The 21,548-nt window shown below is 50.4% G+C and overlaps 1 protein-coding gene across 2 annotated transcripts in view; it reads right to left on the reverse strand.

The window, feature by feature from the left end:
* LOC140410772 (glutathione hydrolase 1 proenzyme-like) overlaps positions 1–21,548 on the reverse strand; it is a 494,093-nt gene that overhangs the window by 310,446 nt on the left and 162,099 nt on the right. Inside the window, exons 6-8 of one of the 2 annotated variants that reach the window (XM_072499369.1) lie at positions 11,524–11,716; positions 10,507–10,667; positions 5,092–5,241 (exon numbers count right to left, since the gene is read on the reverse strand). The exons of the other annotated variant lie outside the window; for it this stretch is intronic. Coding sequence (XP_072355470.1) covers positions 5,092–5,241; positions 10,507–10,667; positions 11,524–11,716 — 504 coding nt within the window. The remainder of the gene's footprint in view (positions 1–5,091; positions 5,242–10,506; positions 10,668–11,523; positions 11,717–21,548) is intronic. 2 annotated transcript variants of the gene reach the window in all.

The following is a 21,548-nucleotide window of genomic DNA, read 5'->3' on the forward strand; positions in this document are numbered from 1 at the left end:
AGTAGACTGGTATTGGAGGAAGTGCAGAGAAGGTTCACTAGGTTGATCCCGAGCACGGAAGGATTTTCTTATGAAGTGATTGAGTAGGTTGGGCCTGTACTCAGTTGAGACATTTAGGACTCAGGGGGCGTGGCAGGGTGGATGCTGAGAGATTGTTCCCTCTTGTGGGAGAGTCTCGGACCAGAGAGCATAATCTCAGAGTGCGGGGCTCACCCATTTAAGACAGAGATGAGGAGGAATTTCTTCTCTCAGAAGGTAGTGAATCTGTGAAATTCTTTAACTCAGATGGGTGAAGAGGTTGGATTGTTAAATATTATCAAGGCTGAAACAGACAGATTTCTAATCTCCTGCTCATACATCTTGTGGTCTGATTGAGGGGGTGCTGAGAGTGCCCTTTGAGTTTCATCTGATTTATTGCCACATGTACCAAAGTACAGTGCAAGGTATTTTTCTGCAGCCAAGGGAACGTACAGAGTACGTAGATGGTAGACAAAAAAAGAATAAGAAGAACATTATTAGTAATTATATATGAAGGGAAAAAGAGTTTTACTAAGTCAGAACGGTGATCAGAGATAAAAGAAAAGTGTCTGGGTGAAAGAGCTCACAGAGTCGCCATGCTCCGGCGCCATCTTGGAATTCCAAGATTGGGATTGCTGCCAATCAATATGCTGAAAATCACAGTCTCTAGCGATTGGTCAGAGTTGTTAATATCAATGTTGAGACCAGATAAAGATGAACCATGCTCAAGCAGAGTCCGAATTCGTGAATACAATGAGTCACTGTAGATGGACCTGGGATTTGAAACGCTGGATAAGCTCAGCATTACCTACAGGGAGCAATGAGAGGGTGATCTTCTATTTCCTCCCGGATTACATTGGGAACTGGGCTGGATGGCATACAAACAATTACAATCATAGAATAAATCTACCACCCCTTGCTCACCCAACTTGTTGTTCGAGCGACCTTGCAAACGCACTCACCCAAAACATGCAGGAGCCCATACAATGTTTAAATTGGACCCGACGCTGGCTGTGGGATCCAACACAATTTTAAGGGAGCAATGGGGGAGCAACCTAACCAACTCACCAAAAAGAGACAAGCAAACCACCTAAGACTGCTCCATCAGACCTGGATTGATAAGAACCCCCTCGCCCATTGACAGTCCGTCCACAACAGGCCCACCCCTCACCTTCCCTCAGTAACTACATTGCAGACTCAGATAATAGAGCATTTCATCGTAAAAACAGTGCTTTCGGGATTGGGGCAGCGAGATTCCTGCGCACCACACTCAAATGGCATACTTTAAAAAAAAATTTAAAGTGCCAGATTCATTTTTTTCCCCCCCAATTAAGGGGCAATTTAGCATGGCCAATCCATCTACCCCACACAGCTTTGGGTTGTGGGGGTGAGACTCAGGCAGACACGGGGAGAATGTGCAAACTCCACACGGACAGTGACGCGGGGCCAGGATCGAACCCGGGTTCCTCGGTGCCACGATTGAGCAGTGCTAACCACTGCGCCACAGTCTCCGCCCCCCCAATATTTTTGAGTTCTTTTTTCATAAAATACAGAAAATGCTGAAAAGCCTGGTCAAGGCTGGGCAGCATCTGTGGAGAGAGGATCAGAGTGAATGGGTAGAGTTTAATGCCCTTTCCATGGCAAATTTGGTGGTGGGGGCATTTAATCGGGTGGAAGGATGACGGGTGGCGGATTCCACCATCTTGTCATTCTGCCCAATTAACTCTGGAATGGGATGACTCACGGGTGGCCTTCCTCCCCGACCGCCCACTGAGTCCATTAAGTGGGCAATTAATGCCCATTTAATGGCCCGATTCCACCGCGATTGGTTTTCTCCTGGCAAAAGGCAGTGGATTCAGCATGAATGGAGCCGGAAAGTTGAACCCGGTCAGGGTACCATGTATGCTCCCAGGGTGGGGGTGGGATGTCCCTCATTTTCGGGAATTCAATGCCCGATTAGGGGTCTGGCACTATTATGGGCGAGGTGTTTTCAGAACCCCAAAATATGGAGTTCAACCAACCTCTCCTTTTAATGGATTGTTGCTTTTGAAGCACACGGCTTGTTTCCCAGGTATGATATTACAATTATGGACACGTGGTTTTTAAAACAAAACAATGTTTATTCCATGAACTCAAATTAACCTATTAAATAAACATTGGATCTCTTAACACCCCTTACTTCAAAGATAACCCCAAAAATAATACAACACTAAATAATCCCTCAAAATGTTCCTTCAAACATCCAAAAGGCTTCAAACCTTCAAAACAGTAACACAACAGGTCACAGAATATATATATTTTCTGTTTGATGGCAGAGCTATATCAGCTTGGTTGACTTCAGCTCCAACACCTTGCTTTTATTCCTGCAGCTCTCTGGAAAAACACAGACACACACAAGCTGCTTTTTCAAACTCAAACCAAAAGCTCAGCTCCCCCCCTGTGACATCACTTCAGTAATATGATCAACTCCATTCCTTAAAGGTACATTGCTTAAACATCCATTTCTTAAAGGCACTCTCACATGACAGGCACTATGAAGGCAAAAGATAATTGTGGGGCAGGGAGGGTAGCATGGGGAGACACCCCCGTTCTTGCGGCTGACATCCGCACCAACCCCTCCCTGCGCCCTACTCGAAGACAGAATGGAACACCTGGCTCACCCAGCTCTTCCTCAGCCTCATCTGGTCCTTTACCCTCAGATGGGTCTCCTGTGACAGCACCACGTCCACTTTCAGGCCTTCCAGATGCCAGAAAACTCGTGTTCTCTACACTGGTCCCCCCAACCCTCATACATTCCACTCTGACCTGGGGTCTCTTACAACCCCCCACCCCCCGCCCTTCCTACCTGCCTTGACCATCCTTCCAGGCCCTGCCTCATAAGCAGGATCCTGCCCCGACCCTCTCTCGTCACTGCCATTCATCTCCCCCCCCCGCCCCCCCCCCCCCCGATCCCAGCACCCCCTCTGCCACTTCCTCTTGAAAACACCTCACCCAGTATCGACCCCATCCCCCTCTATTCACACCTCCCAGGCCCGTCAAAACCTGTCCATACCAGGTTCCAACAGTCGCGGCCCTTTCCCTCACTGCACCATCGCTCACTGGGCAACATTGCGTTTGCTAGCGTGATGGTCCTTGCCAGAACCCATTCCCCAGTGTCAAAAATGCAACCAAACCAACCCCAAATGTCCCCCTCATCCCTCCAATCCCCATTACAGACAAAAAAACAAAGTTATCATAACACCCATACACGAAAAATAACCTAACACAGAAAAAAACCCAAAGAAAAATCTCAGCCAAAAACCGTTAAAAGTCCAAATTCAGTCCAATTTCAGGCCTACTGCCTTCACAAACGCCTCCACCTCAAAATAATAGTCTCTGCCATTGTACGTGACCCTCAGCTTCGCTGGGTAGACCGCACCAAACCGCATGTTGCGCTTGTACAATGCCGCCTTGGCCCGTCCAAAGGCTGCCTGCCTCCTTGCCAATTCCATCGTCGAGCCCTGGTATATGCGTATACCCTTACCTTCCCATTCCACTTCGCACCTCTGCTTCGCCCACCTCAGCACTTTCTCCTTTACCTGAAAGTTATGGAAACAGACGAACACTGCCTTCGGTGGCTCATTCATCCTCGGTTTCGGCTGGAGCGACTGGTGGGCCGTGTCCAACTCATACTGAAAGGGCTCCTTCCCCTCCCTGATCTGCTTCATCAGCATACTGGCGAAGTATTCTGTAGGCCTCTAGCCTCCACCCCTTTGGGCACACCCACGATCCTCAGGTTATGGCTTTGCGACCTGTTCTCCAGGTTTCTACCTTGGCCTCAGTCCTCTGTTGATCTCCGCCACCCTCTGCAGCTCCTCATCCACCGAGATCAAATGGTCACTATGCCTTGACAGGGCCTCCACCATCCCTTTCATTTTCTCCCCCTGCTCCTGCACCGTCATCAAAGCTCTCACCAATGCCTCTCTCCCCGGGGCAAGGGTCACTCCCACCCACGCCTTGAGCGAGGCCATCATCTCCATCTGGTGCTTTTTGAAATGCTTTGAAAACAGCTGCTCAAACTCTCCGGCCATCATCTCCGTCATCTTCTCCACCATGATGGGTGCCACCCCACGAGCTCTCTCCTGCCATCTTTCCTCCTGCTGCACCCCTTACCACACACGGCGGTGGACCTTCGCTCTCTGCCTTCTTCCCAAGATGCTTCTTATTGGTTTTTGACATCCTATAAATGCACCAAACCTTCCCACAACTCCTCAAAAACGAATCTTCACCAAATACTGGGCTAAAAAGGCAACTCTGGCAGGAGCCACCAAACAGGCGACCTCCACCGACACACCACAACTGGAAGTCCCCAGGGTAAGGACAGAGTAGATAGGGAGCTATTCTTCCTATTGGTGCAATGATGGAGAGCCAAAGGGTACAAATTTAAAGGTAATTGGCAAATTAATTAATGGGTACATGTTCAAAAAGATTGTTCCGCAGTGAATGGCTGGGATCTGGAATACATCTCCTGAGTGTGGTAGAGGCAGGGTCAATTGAATCATTCAAGAAGGAATTGGATTGTTATCTGAAAAAGGGAAGAACGTGCAGGATTACAGGTGCAGGACAGGGGGCAGGGGGTGGCACTAGAACAATTGCTCCTTCGAAGAGCTGATGCAGGCTGAACGGCCTCTTTCTGTGATTTTGTGGCTCTTAAATGAATAACCCAGGTGTACAGGCACAGGATTGCTGTGGATCAGATTTATCCTGGGCACTCTGGGTTTCCTCCGGCTGCTCTGGTTTCCTCCAACAGTCCAAAGATGTGCGGGTTAGGTGGATTGGCCATGATAAATTGCCCTTAGTGTCCAAAAAAATGGTTAGGTTGGGTTACTGGGTTACGGGGATAGGTTGGAAGTGTGGGCTTAAATGGGGTGCTCTTTCCAAGGGCCGGTGCAGACTCGATGGGCCAAATGGTCTCTTTCTGCACTGTAAATTCTATGATTCTATGATTTTCTGAATCAAACGGCAGCTCATTTCCTGCTCTGAGTTGCTTTAACCAACATTACTGGACAGAGCGTCAGTGCTTTGGTATCTCACCCTTCAGGATGTTCAGTATCAATGCAACCACAGGCCCACTGGATGGGGCACTGGGCAGAAACAACGTGTAGTCTCCAATTGACATGGTTATCACATCTTCAGATAATTGAGATCTGTAGTTTCTCAGGTCCTCAAGAGTTACAATCCCACCTGTAGAGGAAAACAAATTTAATGCAAGTATGTCAAATAAATGTTTCAAACATACAAGAGAGTGAATGTGAACATTATTACAACAGCAACCAACCCTCCTCCCCAAAACTGAGAACATTGTGTGGCACGGTGGCATTGTGGTTAGCACGGCTGTCTCACAGCGCCAGGGACCCAGGTTTGATTCTGGCCGGGGGTGACTGTCTGTGCGGAGTCTGCACGGTCTCCCAGTGTCTGTGTGGGATTCCTCCTGTTTCCCCCCCACAGTCCAAAGATGTGCATGCTAGGTGGATTGGCCATGATCAATGCGCGGGGTCAAGGGGATGGGACAGGGGAGTGGGCCTGGGTGGAGCACTCTTATGGAGGGTCTGGGTGAACCGGTTGGGCTGAATGGCCTCCTTCTGCTCTGTAAGGATTCCATGTTCTATTGTCATTTCAGGAACATTGGGCGAGATTCTCCCATTGGGCGGCTAAGTGTCGACGCCGGAGTGAAAACGGGAGTGTTTTACTCCGACGTCGGCGCCCATTCCGGGACCCCATTCTCTGGCCCACAGGGGGCTAGCATGGCGCTGGAGCGGGGTGGGCGCATGCGCAGTTGGGCCGGCGCCAACTAGCGCGTGTGCAGTGGCCTTCTTCCCTGCACCGGCCGCGACGCCAAATGGTGCAGGGCTACAGGAGCCGGCGCGAGGAAAGGAGACCCCCAGACAGAGAGGCCAGCCCACCGATCGGTATGCCCCGATCGCAGGCCAGGCCACTATGTAGGCACCCCCCCCCCCCCCACAGGCCGCCCCCGGACCCTTCAATGCCAAGGTCCCGCGGGCACAGAGGATGTTAGAACGGCGTCAGAACGACAGCCGCTCAGCCCATTCAGGCTGGAGAATCGGCGCGCCGGCCTGTGCCGGCGAGTCGGCCCATGCCCCGACCAGCGCCGTGCCAATCACGCCAATTCTCCGCACCGCGGAGAATTGCGTCCAGGCATCAGGGCCGTGCGGCGCGATTCGCTCAGCACCGATTCTCCGACCCGGGATGGGGGGGCGGAGAATTCCACCCATAGAAAATAGAGCAGGAGTAGGCCATTCGGTCAATCGAGTCTGTTCTGCCATTCAAACAGTTCGTGGCTGATCATCTACCTCTATGCAGCATTTCTAGGCAGTAGCGGCCTGACCTGCATTGCTCCAACACCACAGATTGTTTGCTGTAGTATGTCCCGAATGTTTTTGTCTCCATTAATCCAGCAGGCAGGTTGTTTCCAATGCTAATACTCTCCACATAAAGACCGTCCTCACAAGTGTGTTAATTATTTATCCCTAGTTTTATTGCATATCTTGTTCAGATAGTTTCTTGAATTACTGTGAAATAGCAACCCGTGTTTACCTTGTGTACACATGTTTTAATGACTGTCTCTGAATCAGAATTTCACCAGCTTTGCTTAGAACTCACCCTTTAATAACCGCAACCGGGGACTGGATTCTCCGATTTTGAGACAATGTCCGGAGGAAGTTTTGCGACAAAAAAAAAGTGATCCTCCGACGGGTGAGCGACTATCAGCCGCGACTTAACGCACGGCCTTCCCGATATAAACGTCTGGAGAATTGCCGGGTCCATGGCCATGCGTGCGCACGCCGATGACCTGCAGCGGTCATGCCATACAACATGGCGTCGGTCACGAGTGGACCCGACTTGCCAGATAGTGCCCCCCTGGACACCCCCGGGTCACCCCCACCAGTCCCCTCAGTCGACTGTGGTGGCGCTCGACACAAGTCTGCAGCCGCCATGCCGGGTTCGCGAAAACTGAGAGCACATGTGCCTCGCACCGTCAGGGATTCGGCCCATGGGTGGGGTGGGGGGGGGGGGCGGGTGGAGCATAGAGGGAGGGCCTTCAGGTAACGTCCTGAGGTGGTCTCAATGGCGTGCAGCGTACTCCTCTTGACCCCGTTTTGGAGGGGGCGGAGCATCCGAATATAGGTGCCACCCCTGATTCGGTCGTAAGCAGCGATTCTCCACCCAATCACGGTATCGCTGTCGCTGATCAATCTGATAATCACCCAGAAAAGATTAAGATCATAAATCCATTTAGCCCCAGTCAATAGAATCATGGCTGATCCAACATTCCGCACATCTCTCTGTGGCAACGAATTCCAAAGATTCACAACTCTTGAGAGAAGAAAGGCGGGATTCTCCGTTACAGAGATTTCAGAGACTAAAGTGTTGTAGCCGGGACGTCGGCAGACTTCGACGGCAGCAGAATTGGCACCGGTTCCAGGCACCACGTGGAACATGAGCGTTTCCAATGAAAAACAAGTGTCCGATTTGCCAGGGTTGGGATTGACACTCGAGAGGCTGACAAGCTGCAGCCGCACACATATTAGCATCGAGTCATAGATGTTTACAGCATGGAAACAGGCCCTTCGGCCCAGCTGATCCATGCGTCCCAGTTTCTATCACGAAGGAGTCAGATGTCGTCAAACCAGAGCTGATCGCAGAACAGGTCATCATCGTCCTCCATGCCATGGACCAGGCCCGCTGATATTGCCAATCCAGGGTCTGCACCACGTAGTGCGGCAGGCAGGAATCATGGAGGGATGGGGGCGTAGGGAGGGTGGACAAAGGAGGGTGTGGTCGGCCGGTGTGTCTGTGCCGCTGGCCACCCCCGCTAGTCGGCGAACCTGGAGGCGATTAGGGCATCCGATATATGGCGGCCCAGGCGCACACGTTGTGCGGTCTCCTATGCCTGCCCGGGCCCTATGTTCTACCCACCTTTTCCCTGCCCTGCACCCTCCTCTTGGACGAGGCCTGGCTTTCACCCTCCTCCTCCAGCACAATCGCCCCTCTGCTGCACAATGTTGTGGAGGATGCAGCAGGCCACCACTATGTGGGATACCTGCCTAGCTCTATACTGGAGGGGCCCTCCAGAGAGGTCCAGGCACCTGAAGAAGCACCGCTCGACCACGCCCCTGGCCGCAGCATGGATGTTGCTGTAGCGGGTCTGCGCATCAGTCAGTGGCCTCTGGTTGTAGCCTCCGGGTAGGAGTCATTAGCCATGCCCACAATGGATAACACCTGTGGCTCTGGAGCCAGCCCCTCAGCCAGGGGTACACCTGGAAGATGTCAGGAACCATAGAGTGTGCAAGGATGAAGGAGTCATGCATACTTGCCCGGGTATCGGGCGCAGACATGCATGATGTGCAGCTCATGGTCACACACCAGCTGCACGTTCATTGAGTGGAATCCATTTTGGTTTGTGAAGACTGGCCTGTCATGGGTCGCTGCTCATAGGGGGAATGCATCCCGTCAATCACCCCCTGGACCCGGGACATCTCAGCAATGATGGCAAATCTCACTGCCCGGGCTTCAGGTGGGCTCGGTCCACATTGATATATTGTGCCGAGTTGGAATATAGGGCCTCCATCACAGCACAGATGCACCGAGCTCTGAAAGATCCTGGTCTGGTCCCCACTTAACACCTGGAGGGACCCCGTAGCGTAAAGGTTCAGGGCAACCGTCACCTTGACGGCCACTGGCAGCGGGTGTCCTCCCCCATACACCTGTGCTTCCAGGTGCACTATGATCTGGCAGATATGTTGTACGGTCCACCTGCCCAGCCGAATCTCCAATGACATGCCCGGTCCGCAGACCTTCGAATGACAGGTGCTGCCGGTACACACGAGGCCTGATGCGGTGTCTCCTTCCCACCTCCTCCTTGGCCTATTCGGCAGTTGGCTCTCCATCCTCACTGGCTGCCTCCTGTTCCTCTGGGGCAGACTCCGCTGCTGCAGGGTCCTCCCTGAGCACCTCCTGCTCATACAGCCTCAGTGCATCCCCCAGGGCCGCAGCGGCCAGGATGAAGGCCACTAGTTCCTATTTGGATACCAATAGCCATTGTCTGCAGGGGGTGAAAGGCAGACATGTTAGCATGCTGAGTATCCCCGTGCCCAACCAGATCCAACGGGCTACTCTGTGGCCCTGGACTGCACTGCAACCCCTTCCCCTGCATAACCCCCTCAAAACAGAGCACAATACTCCAGGTGCAGCCTCACCAATGCCCTGTACAATTGCAACATAACTTCTGTACTCAATCCCCTGACTGATGAAGGTCAGTATGCCAAAAGCCTTCTTCACTGCCCTATCTACCTCCTGAACTACCCTATCTGAACTCCAAGGTCCCTCTGTTCCACGATACTCCAAGATCCTACCATTCACCGTGAAAGTCCTACCTTGATTTGACTTTCCAATATGCAACACCTCACACTTATTGTATTGAACTCCATTTGCCATTTCTCGGCCCACTTCTCCAGCTGATCAAGATCCTGCTGCAATTTTTTAATAACATTCCTCACTGTCTACAATACCACTAAGTGTCATCTGCAAACTACTGATCATGCCTTGTACATTCTCATTCAAATCGTTGATATAGATAATAAACAGCAATGGGCCCAGCATTGACCCCCCCCCAAGACACACCACTAGTCACAGGCCTCCAGTCCGACAAGCATCCTTCCACCATTACCCTCTGCTTCCAACCATCAAGCTAATTGTACATCCAATTTGCCAGATCTCCCTGGATTCTATGTGATCTAACCTTCCAGAGCAGCCTACCATGTACTGTACTCCCTATACACACACACACACACGACTGTGTGGCAAGATTCAACTCCAATTCGATCTATAGGTTTACAGATGATATGACTGCGGTGGGCCGTATCTCAAACAACGACGAATCAGACTAGAGAAGGGAGAAAGACCACTTGGTTGCATGGTGTGCCGAACACAACCTCTCTAAATGTTAGAAAGACCGAGGAACTGATCATCAACTTCAGGAAGCTGCTGAGGATCCCACCCCTGAGTGAAACTCATAGCTCCTGAATGAACAAAACAGAAACCGTTTCAACTACTTGTGCAGGGTTAATACTAACTACTGTTAACTTGTACAAAGCAGGCAACTTGCCTATTTTCCTTCCTATACCCCTGGTGTTTCTCTCCCTATCTCTTGCACACTAGAGATTACTGCACAGAGCACATTGGAATTCTCTATGGACCCATTTGAGAAACACCGCTCTACTCTAAAAACCGTCGCAAATAAATTTTCATTATAATGTCATTTTTTGCTATCTTCAAGATTGCCCACTTCATTCCCGCCCTTTTATTCCTAGTGGAAAAGTAAAGAGTTTATTTGCATTGAATTTGGTATCCCTTGCAAGTGTCTTCATATTTCTTCTCAAGCGCAGTTAGGGATGGACAATAAGTGCAAGCAATGGCCACTTTCCCCACCTGCATTCTTGATATCATTCACGATCTGTTGGGAGAGAGATCCAATATAAAATGCATCAGGTCCTTCATCTGCCAGAATCCGATAGGTTGCTGCTAATTTGGGAAATCTGATGGTGTCATTTTCCTGAAGTATTTCTCCATCAGAATTACAAAGTATTTCACTGTTGAGAGAAAGACAAAATATTCAGTAGCTTTATTTGTACCTGTGCTTTCAAACTTGTTCATTATCACATCATTGTATTACAAATGCGAAGACGGTTATGTTTTCAAATGTCGCTCTTAACATAAGATAAGAAATCAGCAAAGTTCTTACCCACCCCCCACCAGCCGAGTCCCCGACGGCATGGATCTCTCATGGTCTCACCATCGGGAACTCAGTCGGCAGAGGGCCGATCCACGGGCAGGGGGGGGCATTATTCGGGTCTGGGGACACTGTGAGGGTGTGGTCTGGGGCATGCGAGCCGGCCGAAGGTGGGGGTGGGGGGGGTGGGGGTGGGGGGTGGGGAGGGGGGGGGGGGGACAATTTCCCTGGCTGGGTCCATGAGCGGCCTCCACCATGAAGCAGGCGCAGCCGCTGCCGTGCACATGCGCAGCCACGGTCCCGGCAATTCTCCTGGGCGTATCGGCAGCTAGAACCGGGTGCTCTACGCTACCTTCCTGCTAGTCCCCAGCAAAACGGGGAAACGGTGGCCATTTTCCTGCCCGTTTCCACGCCGGCATGGGGACATAGCCCCAGAATTGGAGAATCCAGCCCGTGATTTATCCCTCAGTAAGGCTGAAAACAATTCCATGTGGATTGAGACAATTAGTAATAAAGGATTAATCACAATTATGTGATAAACATACAAATCACCAAATAGCAGAATGGTGAGAATTCAACGACACCATTGGCCAGATGAGAGAGTGTAGATTTCTGTTCACAGACTGCAAGAGTGAGAAGTCCATTTGTACAATTCATTTCAAGTCCTAATATGCAATGCGTGCTAGTCAGCTGAGAGCCATGTTTCTCTATCTTACCATAAAGATTGGTTTTCCTCAATGGACCTCTGGTATTTCTTCATAGCTTCTGCAACGGCCCGGCTAATGGGGAACCCTTCTTTGGCAAGTTTGATGCTTGGTTCAAATAGATGTTTCCATGGTAACCGTCCATGCCGTTGATGTGCCAGTTGGTATCCTCGAATTTCGCCAGGGACTGCGATGGACAATCCTCCTGTGGGTAGATACAGAAATGATTAATAGGCTAGTTTCTAAAATGAAAACTCCTCCATTTCAATGCCCTCATTCATCTACAAGAGTTATCAAGTCCTGCTTACCTCACCAAGAGCTTCATATGATAATCTTCAGACATGAGGGAGCTGTAAGATGGGGACAATCATTTGCTGACAGACCTGCATTACTATCATACACGCTCTGAGGAAACCTTCAGTTTCTTTTTGTCTTTTATCTTCCAGGCTTATTAAACATATACGCAAAAACAAACCTGACACACATCCGAGCTTAATCATGCTCACTGCTTCATTGTCTCTGGCAGCCTTGATCTTCCAATGTGGAAAATTACTCAAGTGGTTTAAAAAAAAAGATCTTATTTGAAAAAAATATTGTATCCACCTGTTGAACAACAAATTTGTATCAGAGTGCATGTCCCAATACAGTAGATTATTATACTCCAGTTCCGTATTAAACTGTTTCCTCCCTTTCCAGCAAGCAGCCATTCACAAGCATAAGTTGGAGCACAAAACTGTTTATTATTACTTACAGTCGCGCCACCACCTTTCCAGGAGGGAATCCTTCCCTGTACTGCTTCCTGGTCGGGGTTTTTATACTGAAAGGGCTACACCTGTTACTGGGAAGACCCGCCCCTTTACCGGGGAAGTTCATATTCCCTAGAGGGCAAGGGAAACCTGATGGTTCCTATCCCGTGACCTAGGCTGGGTTATAACAGGGGTCGCTCACGGGGGTCAGTATGTACCCTCTCTGAGGTATAGGAGTCTGCTCTCTAAGGTATAGGAGTCTGCTCTCTGTGGTAATGGAGTCTGCTCTTTGTGGTAATGGAGTCTGTTCTCTGTGGTAATGGAGTCTGCTCTCTGTGGTAATGGAGTCTGCTCTCTGCGGTAATGGAGTCTGCTCTTTGTGGTAATGGAGTCTGCTCTTTGTGGTAATGGAGTCTGCTCTCTGTGGTAATGGAGTCTGCTCTTTGTGGTAATGGAGTCTGCTCTCTGCGGTAATGGAGTCTGCTCTCTGTGGTAATGGAGTCTGCTCTCTGTAGTAATGGAGTCTGCTCTCTGCGGTAATGGAGTCTGCTCTTTGTGGTAATGGAGTCTCATCTCTGTGGTAATGGAGTCTGCTCTCTGTGGTAATGGAGTCTGCTCTCTGCGGTAATGGAGTCTGCTCTTTGTGGTAATGAAGTCTGCTCTCTGCGGTAATGGAGTCTCATCTCTGTGGTAATGGAGTCTGCTCTTTGTGGTAATGAAGTCTGCTCTCTGCGGTAATGGAGTCTCATCTCTGTGGTAATGGAGTCTGCTCTCTGCGGTAATGGAGACTGCTCTCTGCGGTAATGGAGTCTGCTCTTTGTGGTAATGGAGTCAGCTCTCTGCGGTAATGGAGTCTGCTCTCTGCGGTAATGGAGACTGCTCTCTGCGGTAATGGAGTCTGCTCTCTGCGGTAATGGAGTCTGCTCTCTGTGGTAATGGAATCTGCTCTCTGTGATAATGGAGTCTGCTCTTTGTGGCAATGGAGTCTCATCTCTGTGGTAATGGAGTCTGCTCTTTGTGGTAATGGAGTCTGCTCTCTGTGGTAATGGAGTCTGCTCTTTGTGGTAATGGAGTCTGCTCTCTGCGGTAATGGAGTCTGCTCTCTGTGGTAATGGAGTCTGCTCTTTGTGGTAATGGAGTCTGCTCTCTGTGGTAATGGAGTCTGCTCTTTGTGGTAATGGAGTCTGCTCTCTGTGGTAATGGAGTCTGCTCTCTGCGGTAATGGAGTCTGCTCTCCGTGGTCATGGAGTCTGCTCTCTGTGGTAATGGAGTCTGCTCTCTGTGGTAATGGAGTCTGCTCTTTGTGGTAATGGAGTCTGCTCTCTGTGGTAATGGAGTCTGCTCTCTGTGGTAATGGAGTCTGCTCTTTGTGGTAATGGAGTCTGCTCTCTGTGGTAATGGAGTCTGGTCTCTGAGGTAATGGAGTCTGCTCTTTGTGATAATGGAGTCTGCTCTCTGCGGTAATGGAGTCTGCTCTTTGTGGTAATGGAGTCTGCTCCGTGCGGTAATGAAGTCTGCTCTCTGTGGTAATGGAGTCTGCTCTCTGCGGTAATGGAGTCTGCTCTCTGCAGTAATGGAGTCTGCTCTCTGTGGTAATGGAGTCTGCTGTCTGTGGTAATGGAGTCAGCTCTCTGCGATAATGGAGTCTGCTCTCCGTGGTAATGGAGTCTGCTCTCTGTGGTAATGGAGTCTGCTCTCTGTGGTAATGGAATCTGCTCTTTGTGGTAATGGAGTCTGCTCTCTGTGGTAATGGAGTCTGCTCTCTGCGATAATGGAGTCTGCTCTCCGTGGTAATGGAGTCTGCTCTCTGTGGTAATGGAGTCTGCTCTCTGTGGTAATGGAATCTGCTCTTTGTGGTAATGGAGTCTGCTCTCTATGGTAATGGAGTCTGCTCTTTGTGGTAATGGAGTCTGCTCTCTGTGGTAATGGAGTCTGCTCTCTGTAGTAATGGAGTCTGCTCTCTGCGGTAATGGAGTCTGCTCTCTGTGGTAATGGAGTCTGCTCTCTGTGATAATGGAGTCTGCTCTCTGTGGTAATGGAGTCTGCTCTTTGTGGTAATGGAGTCTGCTCTCTGTGGTAATGGAGTCTGCTCTTTGTGGTAATGGAGTCTGCTCTCTGTGGTAATGGAGTCTGCTCTTTGTGGTAATGGAGTCTGCTCTCTGCGGTAATGAAGTCTGCTCTCTGTGGTAATGGAGTCTGCTCTCTGCGGTAATGGAGTCAGCTCTCTGCGATAATGGAGTCTGCTCTCCGTGGTAATGGAGTCTGCTCTCTGTGGTAATGGAGTCTGCTCTCTGTGGTAATGGAATCTGCTCTTTGTGGTAATGGAGTCTGCTCTCTGTGGTAATGGAGTCTGCTCTTTGTGGTAATGGAGTCTGGTCTCTGTGGTAATGGAGTCTGCTCTCTGTAGTAATGGAGTCTGCTCTCTGCGGTAATGGAGTCTGCTCTCTGTGGTAATGGAGTCTGCTCTCTGTGATAATGGAGTCTGCTCTCTGTGATAATGGAGTCTGCTCTCTGCGGTAATGGAGTCTGCTCTCTGCGGTAATGGAGTCTGCTCTCTGCGGTAATGGAGTCTGCTCTCTGTGATAATGGAGTCTGCTCTCTGTGATAATGGAGTCTGCTCTCTGTGAAAATGGAATCTGCTCTCTGTGGTAATGGAGTCTGCTCTCTGTGGTAATGGAGTCTGCTCTCTGCGGTAATGGAGTCTGCTCTCTGTGGTAATGGAGTCTGCTCTCTGCGGTAATGGAGTCTGCTCTCTGTGGTAATGGAGTCAGCTCTCTGTGGTAATGGAATCAGCTCTTTGTGGTAATGGAGTCTGCTCTCTGTGGTAATGGAGTCTGCTCTCTGTGGTAATGGAGTCTGCTCTCTGCGGTAATGGAGTCTGCTCTCTGCGGTAATGGAGTCTGCTCGCTGTGGTAATGGAGTCTGCTCTCTGTGGTAATGGAGTCTGATCTCTGCGGTAATGGAGTCTGCTCTCTGTGGTAATGGAGTCTGCTCTCTGCGGTAATGGAGTCCGCACTCTGCGGTAATGGAGTCTGCTCTCTGCGGTAATGGAGTCTGCTCTCTGCGGTAATGGAGTCTGCTCTTTGTGGTAATGGAGTCTGCTCTCTGTGGTAATGGAGTCTGCTCTCTGTGGTAATGGAGTCTGCTCTCTGTGGCAATGGAGTCTGCTCTCTGTGGTAATGGAGTCTGCTCTCTGCGGTAATGGAGTCTGCTCTCTGTGGTAATGGAGTCAGCTCTCTGTGGTAATGGAGTCAGCTCTTTGTGGTAATGGAGTCTGCTCTCTGTGGTAATGGAGTCTGCTCTCTGTGGTAATGGAGTCTGCTCTCTGCGGTAATGGAGTCTGCTCGCTGTGGTAATGGAGTCAGCTCTCTGTGGTAATGGAGTCAGCTCTTTGTGGTAATGGAGTCTGCTCTCTGTGGTAATGGAGTCTGCTCTCTGTGGTAATGGAGTCTGCTCTCTGCGGTAATGGAGTCTGCTCTCTGCGGTAATGGAGTCTGCTCTCTGTGGTAATGGAGTCTGCTCTCTGTGGTAATGGATTCTGCTCTCTGCGGTAATGGAGTCTGCTCTCTGCGGTAATGGAGTCTGCTCTCTGTGGTAATGGAGTCAGCTCTCTGTGGTAATGGAGTCAGCTATCTGTGGCATTCATCTGCTCTCTCTGGCCTTGGCATTTGCCTCCTGTTGTACTGGGTGTTTATGACCCCACAAGACAATGCTACTCAGATACCACTCCTTGGGGAAAGTTGAATACCAATCCAGTGATATATACTATGGAGAGTTGTCAGCAATGAGCTCTCTGTGGCCTTGGCATTTGCTCTCTGTGGCCTTGGCATCTGCTCTCTGTGGCCTTGGCATTTGCTCTCTGTGGCCTTGGCATCTGCTCTCTGTGGCCTTGGCATTTGCTCTCTGTGGCCTTGGCATCTGCTCTCTGTGGCCTTGGCATTTGCTCTCTGTGGCCTTGGCATCTGCTCTCTGTGGCCTTGGCATCTGCTCTCTGTGGCCTTGGCATTTGCTCTCTGTGGCCTTGGCATCTGCTGTCTGTGGCCTTGGCATTTGCTCTCTGTGGCCTTGGCATCTGCTCTCTGTGGCCTTGGCATTTGCTCTCTGTGGCCTTGGCATCTGCTCTCTGTGGCCTTGGCATCTGCTCTCTGTGGCCTTGGCATTTGCTCTCTGTGGCCTTGGCATCTGCTCTCTGTGGCCTTGGCATTTGCTCTCTGTGGCCTTGGCATCTGCTCTCTGTGGCCTTGGCATCTGCTCTCTGTGGCCTTGGCATTTGCTCTCTGTGGCCTTGGCATTTGCTCTCTGTGGCCTTGGCATCTGTTCTCTCTGGCCTTGGCATCTGTTCTCTCTGGCCTTGGCATCTGTTCTCAGTGGCCTTGGCATTTGCCCTCTGTGGCCTTGGCATCTGTTCTCTGTGGCCTTGGCATCTGTTCTCTGTGGCCTTGGCATCTGCTCTCTGTGGCCTTGGCATCTGCTCTCTGTGGCCTTGGCATCTGCTCTCTGTGGCCTTGGCATCTGCTCTCTGTGGCCTTGGCATCTGCTCTCTGTGGTCTTGGCATCTCCTCTCTGTGGCCTTGGCATTTGCTCTCTGCGGCCTTGGCATCTGCTCTCTGTGGTCTTGGCATCTGCTCTCTGTGGCCTTGGCATTTGCTCTCTGCGGCCTTGGCATCTGCTCTCTGTGGCCTTGGCATTTGCTCTCTGTGGCCTTGGCATTTGCTCTCTGTGGCCTTGGCATCTGCTCTCTGTGGCCTTGGCATCTGTTCTCTGTGGCCTTGGCATCTGCTCTCTGTGGCCTTGGCATCTGCTCTCTGTGGTCTTGGCATCTGCTCTCTGGTCTTGGCATCTGCTCTCTGTGGCCTTGGCATTTGCTCTCTGTGGCCTTGGCATCTGCTCTCTGTGGCATTGGCATCTGCTCTCTGTGGCCTTGGCATTTGCTCTCTGTGGCCTTGGCATCTGCTCTCTGTGGCCTTGGCATCTGCTCTCTGTGGCCTTGGCATTTGCTCTCTGTGGCCTTGGCATCTGTTCTTTGTGGCCTTGGCATCTGTTCTCTGTGGTCTTGGCATCTGTTCTCTGTGGCCTTGGCATCTGCTCTCTGTGGCCTTGGCATCTGTTCTCTGTGGCCTTGGCATCTGTTCTCTGTGGCCTTGGCATCTGTTCTCTGTGGCCTTGGCATCTGTTCTCTGTGGCCTTGGCATCTGCTCTCTGTGGCCTTGGCATCTGTTCTCTGTGGCCTTGGCATCTGCTCTCTGTGGCCTTGGCATCTGTTCTCTGTGGCCTTGGCATCTGTTCTCTGTGGCCTTGGCATCTGTTCTCTGTGGCCTTGGCATCTGCTCCCTGTGGCCTTGGCATCTGTTCTCTGTGGCCTTGGCATCTTCCCTCTGTGGCCTTGGCATCTGTTCTCTGTGGCCTTGGCATCTGCTCTCTGTGGCCTTGGCATCTGTTCTCTGTGGCCTTGGCATCTGCTCTCTGTGGCCTTGGCACCTGCTCTCTGTGGCCTTGGCATCTGTTCTCTGTGGCCTTGGCATCTGTTCTGTGGCCTTGGCATCTGTTCTGTGGCCTTGGCATCTGTTCTCCGTGGTCTTGGCATCTGCTCTCTGTGGCCTTGGCATCTGTTCTCTGTGGCCTTGGCATCTGTTCTCTGTGGCCTTGGCATCTGTTCTCTGTGGCCTTGGCATCTGCTCTCTGTGGCCTTGGCATCTGTTCTCTGTGGCCTTGGCATCTGTTCTCTGTGGCCTTGGCATCTGCTCTCTGTGGCCTTGGCATCTGCTCTCTGTGGCCTTGGCATCTGCTCTCTGTGGCCTTGGCATCTGTTCTCTGTGGTCTTGGCATCTGTTCTCTGTGGCCTTGGCATCTGCTCTCTGTGGCCTTGGCATCTGTTCTCTGTGGCCTTGGCATCTGTTCTCTGTGGCCTTGGCATCTGCTCTCTGTGGCCTTGACATGTGTTCTCTGTGGTCTTGGCATCTCTTCTCTGTGGCCTTGGCATCTGCTCTCTCTGGCCTTGGCATCTGCTCTCTGTGGCCTTGGCATCTGTTCTGTGGCCTTGGCATCTGTTCTCTGTGGCCTTGGCATCTGTTCTCTGTGGCCTTGGCATCTGCTCTCTGTGGCCTTGGCATCTGCTCTCTGTGGCCTTGGCATCTGCTCTCTGTGGCCTTGGCATCTGCTCTCTGTGGTCTTGGCATCTGTTCTGTGGCCTTGGCATCTGTTCTCTGTGGCCTTGGCATCTGTTCTCTCTGGCCTTGGCATCTGTCCTCTGTGGTCTTGGCATCTGTTCTGTGGCCTTGGCATCCGTTCTCTGTGGTCTTGGCATCTGTTCTCTCTGGCCTTGGCATTTGTTCTCTGTGGCCTTGGCATTTGCTCTCTGTGGCCTTGGCATCTGTTCTGTGGCCTTGGCATCTGCTCTCTGTGGCCTTGGCATTTGCACTCTGTGGCCTTGGCATCTGTTCTGTGGCCTTGGCATCTGTTCTCTGTGGCCTTGGCATCTGTTCTCTGTGGCCTTGGCATCTGCTCTCTGTGGCCTTGGCATCTGCTCTCTGTGGCCTTGGCATCTGCTCTCTGTGGCCTTGGCATCTGTTCTCTGTGGCCTTGGCATCTGCTCTCTGTGGCCTTGGCATCTGTTCTCTGTGGCCTTGGCATTTGCTCTCTGTGGCCTTGGCATCTGTTCTGTGGCCTTGGCATCTGCTCTCTGTGGCCTTGGCATTTGCACTCTGTGGCCTTGGCATCTGTTCTGTGGCCTTGGCATCTGTTCTCTGTGGCCTTGGCATCTGCTCTCTGTGGCCTTGGCATCTGCTCTCTGTGGCCTTGGCATCTGCTCTCTGTGGCCTTGGCATCTGTTCTCTGTGGCCTTGGCGTCTGCTCTCTCTGACCTTGGCATTTGCTCCCTGTTGTACTGGGTGTTTGTGACCCCACAAGGCAATGCTACTCAGATCCCACTCCTTGGGGATGGCTGAATAACAATCCAGTGAGGTACACTATGGAGAGTTGGCAGCAATGAGCTCCATGATCTACCACCTTTGTGTATAGTGGTGATATGTATCACTGTAAATACACAAGCGGTTAATGTAAATACACTACGAGTAAGTAAACACTAGAGGGAGCACCAGAGACGTCATGCCATGCAGACATACAGCTAATGAACACATAGAATAGGACACGACCAATGGGCAGTCAAGACACCCAGAGGTGACACTACCACAAGGGGGCATTATTCAACCCATATAAAAGGACAGGGCACACATGCTCTGTCTCTTTCCACAGGCGACACTTCGAGAGGACAGGGGCAGATCAGAAGCATCACACCCACCACGTGGCTGAGAGCAGACTGTTTAGTTAGAATGAGTTACTATAGCAAGATTAACAGGAGAGTTGAACTCATAGAGAACTGTGCTAATGGTTCAATAAATCACATTGAACTTACTTCCAAGTCTGGAGTATCTTTTAGAAGCATAGAATTTACAGTGCAGAAGGAGACCATTCGGCCCATCGAGTCTGCACCGGCTCTTGGAAAGAGCACCCTCCCCAAGGTCAACACCTCCACCCTATCCCCATAACCCAGTAACCCTACCCAACACTAAGGGCAATTTTGGACACAAGGGCAATTTATCATGGCCAATCCACCTAACCTGCACATCTTTGGACTGTGGGAGGAAACCGGAGCACCGGTTCAAAGCTCAAAGCTGCATCGAGTTGCAGCCTGTGTTAGCCCAGAGTACATAACACATGGTACCACTGAGTGCCTGTTGAATCTATATAGTTCAACTCAGCGAGATCCGTGACGACCAGCAACAGCACCCAGGCAAGATGATCGAGATTCCGGTGCTCAGCAGCTCAGGTGCCACGGAAATCTCAGTGCCAACTGGCGTGCATTCAAGCAGGGATTTGAGATTTACATGGTAGCATCCGATGCTGAGAAGATAGATCTTCTACTCACCATTGCGGGTGAAAGTGCAACAGAATCTTCAACTCCTTCAAGTACTCCAAAGGGCAGGACAAGAGAGACTTGCAGACCATCCCGGACAAGTTTGAAAACTACTGCGAGGTGAACATGACGAATGTGATAAAAATTAATTGTTTTAGAGATATTAGTTACTGTAATGTAGATAGGCCGGTCTGATTTTATTAGTTCATAGACAAAGGATTTCAGAATGCATGGCAAAGTAAGGGGGAGGGTGTCCAGCTACGGAAGGGAAAAGGATGCTGGGTAATAGGGGGCCAGAGGAAGGGATTGGAAGTGAGCCAATTAGGATGTATGGCCAGGTCAGGAGGGGTATAGGATGACCTATGGGAATCGTGTCTGTGAAACTTGATGCCATTTGAATATATCAGTAGAGTCTTCTTTGTTCTACAGACTCTCTCGATTCCGGAGGTGCAGAAAGCAGGATGTGTTCTGTACCGCTGTGAACTGAGACAGACTTGCAAGTCAAATAAAATAACTAATGCTATACCCGCAAATCCTTCTCGACTTTCATTGAGGCCAGACTGACGGGTAAAGAAATTTATGGTTTGTCATTTGGTGCCGAAAACCCGGGATTTCTCAAGACGGTTCTGACCAACCGCGAAATCAGAATTAGACTGATTATGAACAGGGAGAGTGGGAAAAAGGGCCCACAATGTACAGCTGAAAAATGACCGCGCATTGATTTTTCCCCTCTTCTTATCGTCTGATTAGTCTGGTCACTCGCGGTTGGTACGGAAAGCTCGTCTCGACGAAATCAAAGGTCAGTCTGGGGATTAGAAATTTAATTGATGGGATTTCATATTGTTGATTCGGCTTTGGGTTAGGTTTTGGGTTGATGTAACATCTAAAAAAAAATGGATCAATTCCATGTGTGAGTGTTTAAAATCTATCGTTGATTAAGCTAAAATTGTGCCCTTGGACTGTGGTGGCGAAAAACGCAGTTTTGAGGACTAGTTGAGATTATGGGGAATTGCTTGGATAACACAAATGATCCAGGCATGCCACTGCAAATATTATGCGATATTTATCCAGATAAAGCAAAAGAATTTAGGAAAATGTCAGCAACGTTAAGGAGAAAATTGGGTGATGAATGGCCACTAGGGGGCACCAAAGACATAGAAATCATTAAGAAAATTCAGGGACACATCTGGTAAAAGAGTCAAAGTATGAAAGCAAAAGAATTAATCGGATTATGGAGACAATATTGTCAAGAGGAAAGAGATAAGATCATGTTATCAAGTTGGAAAGACAATGCCCTTAAAATGGGAATTCCAATTAGTGAAGGGGGGAACCAAAAAACATTACAGGTCTTGAAAAAGGAGTGTGCATTCAAAAAACAC

Source organism: Scyliorhinus torazame, chromosome 1 (genome assembly GCF_047496885.1).
Source record: "Scyliorhinus torazame isolate Kashiwa2021f chromosome 1, sScyTor2.1, whole genome shotgun sequence".
Classification (NCBI taxonomy): domain Eukaryota; kingdom Metazoa; phylum Chordata; class Chondrichthyes; order Carcharhiniformes; family Scyliorhinidae; genus Scyliorhinus; species Scyliorhinus torazame.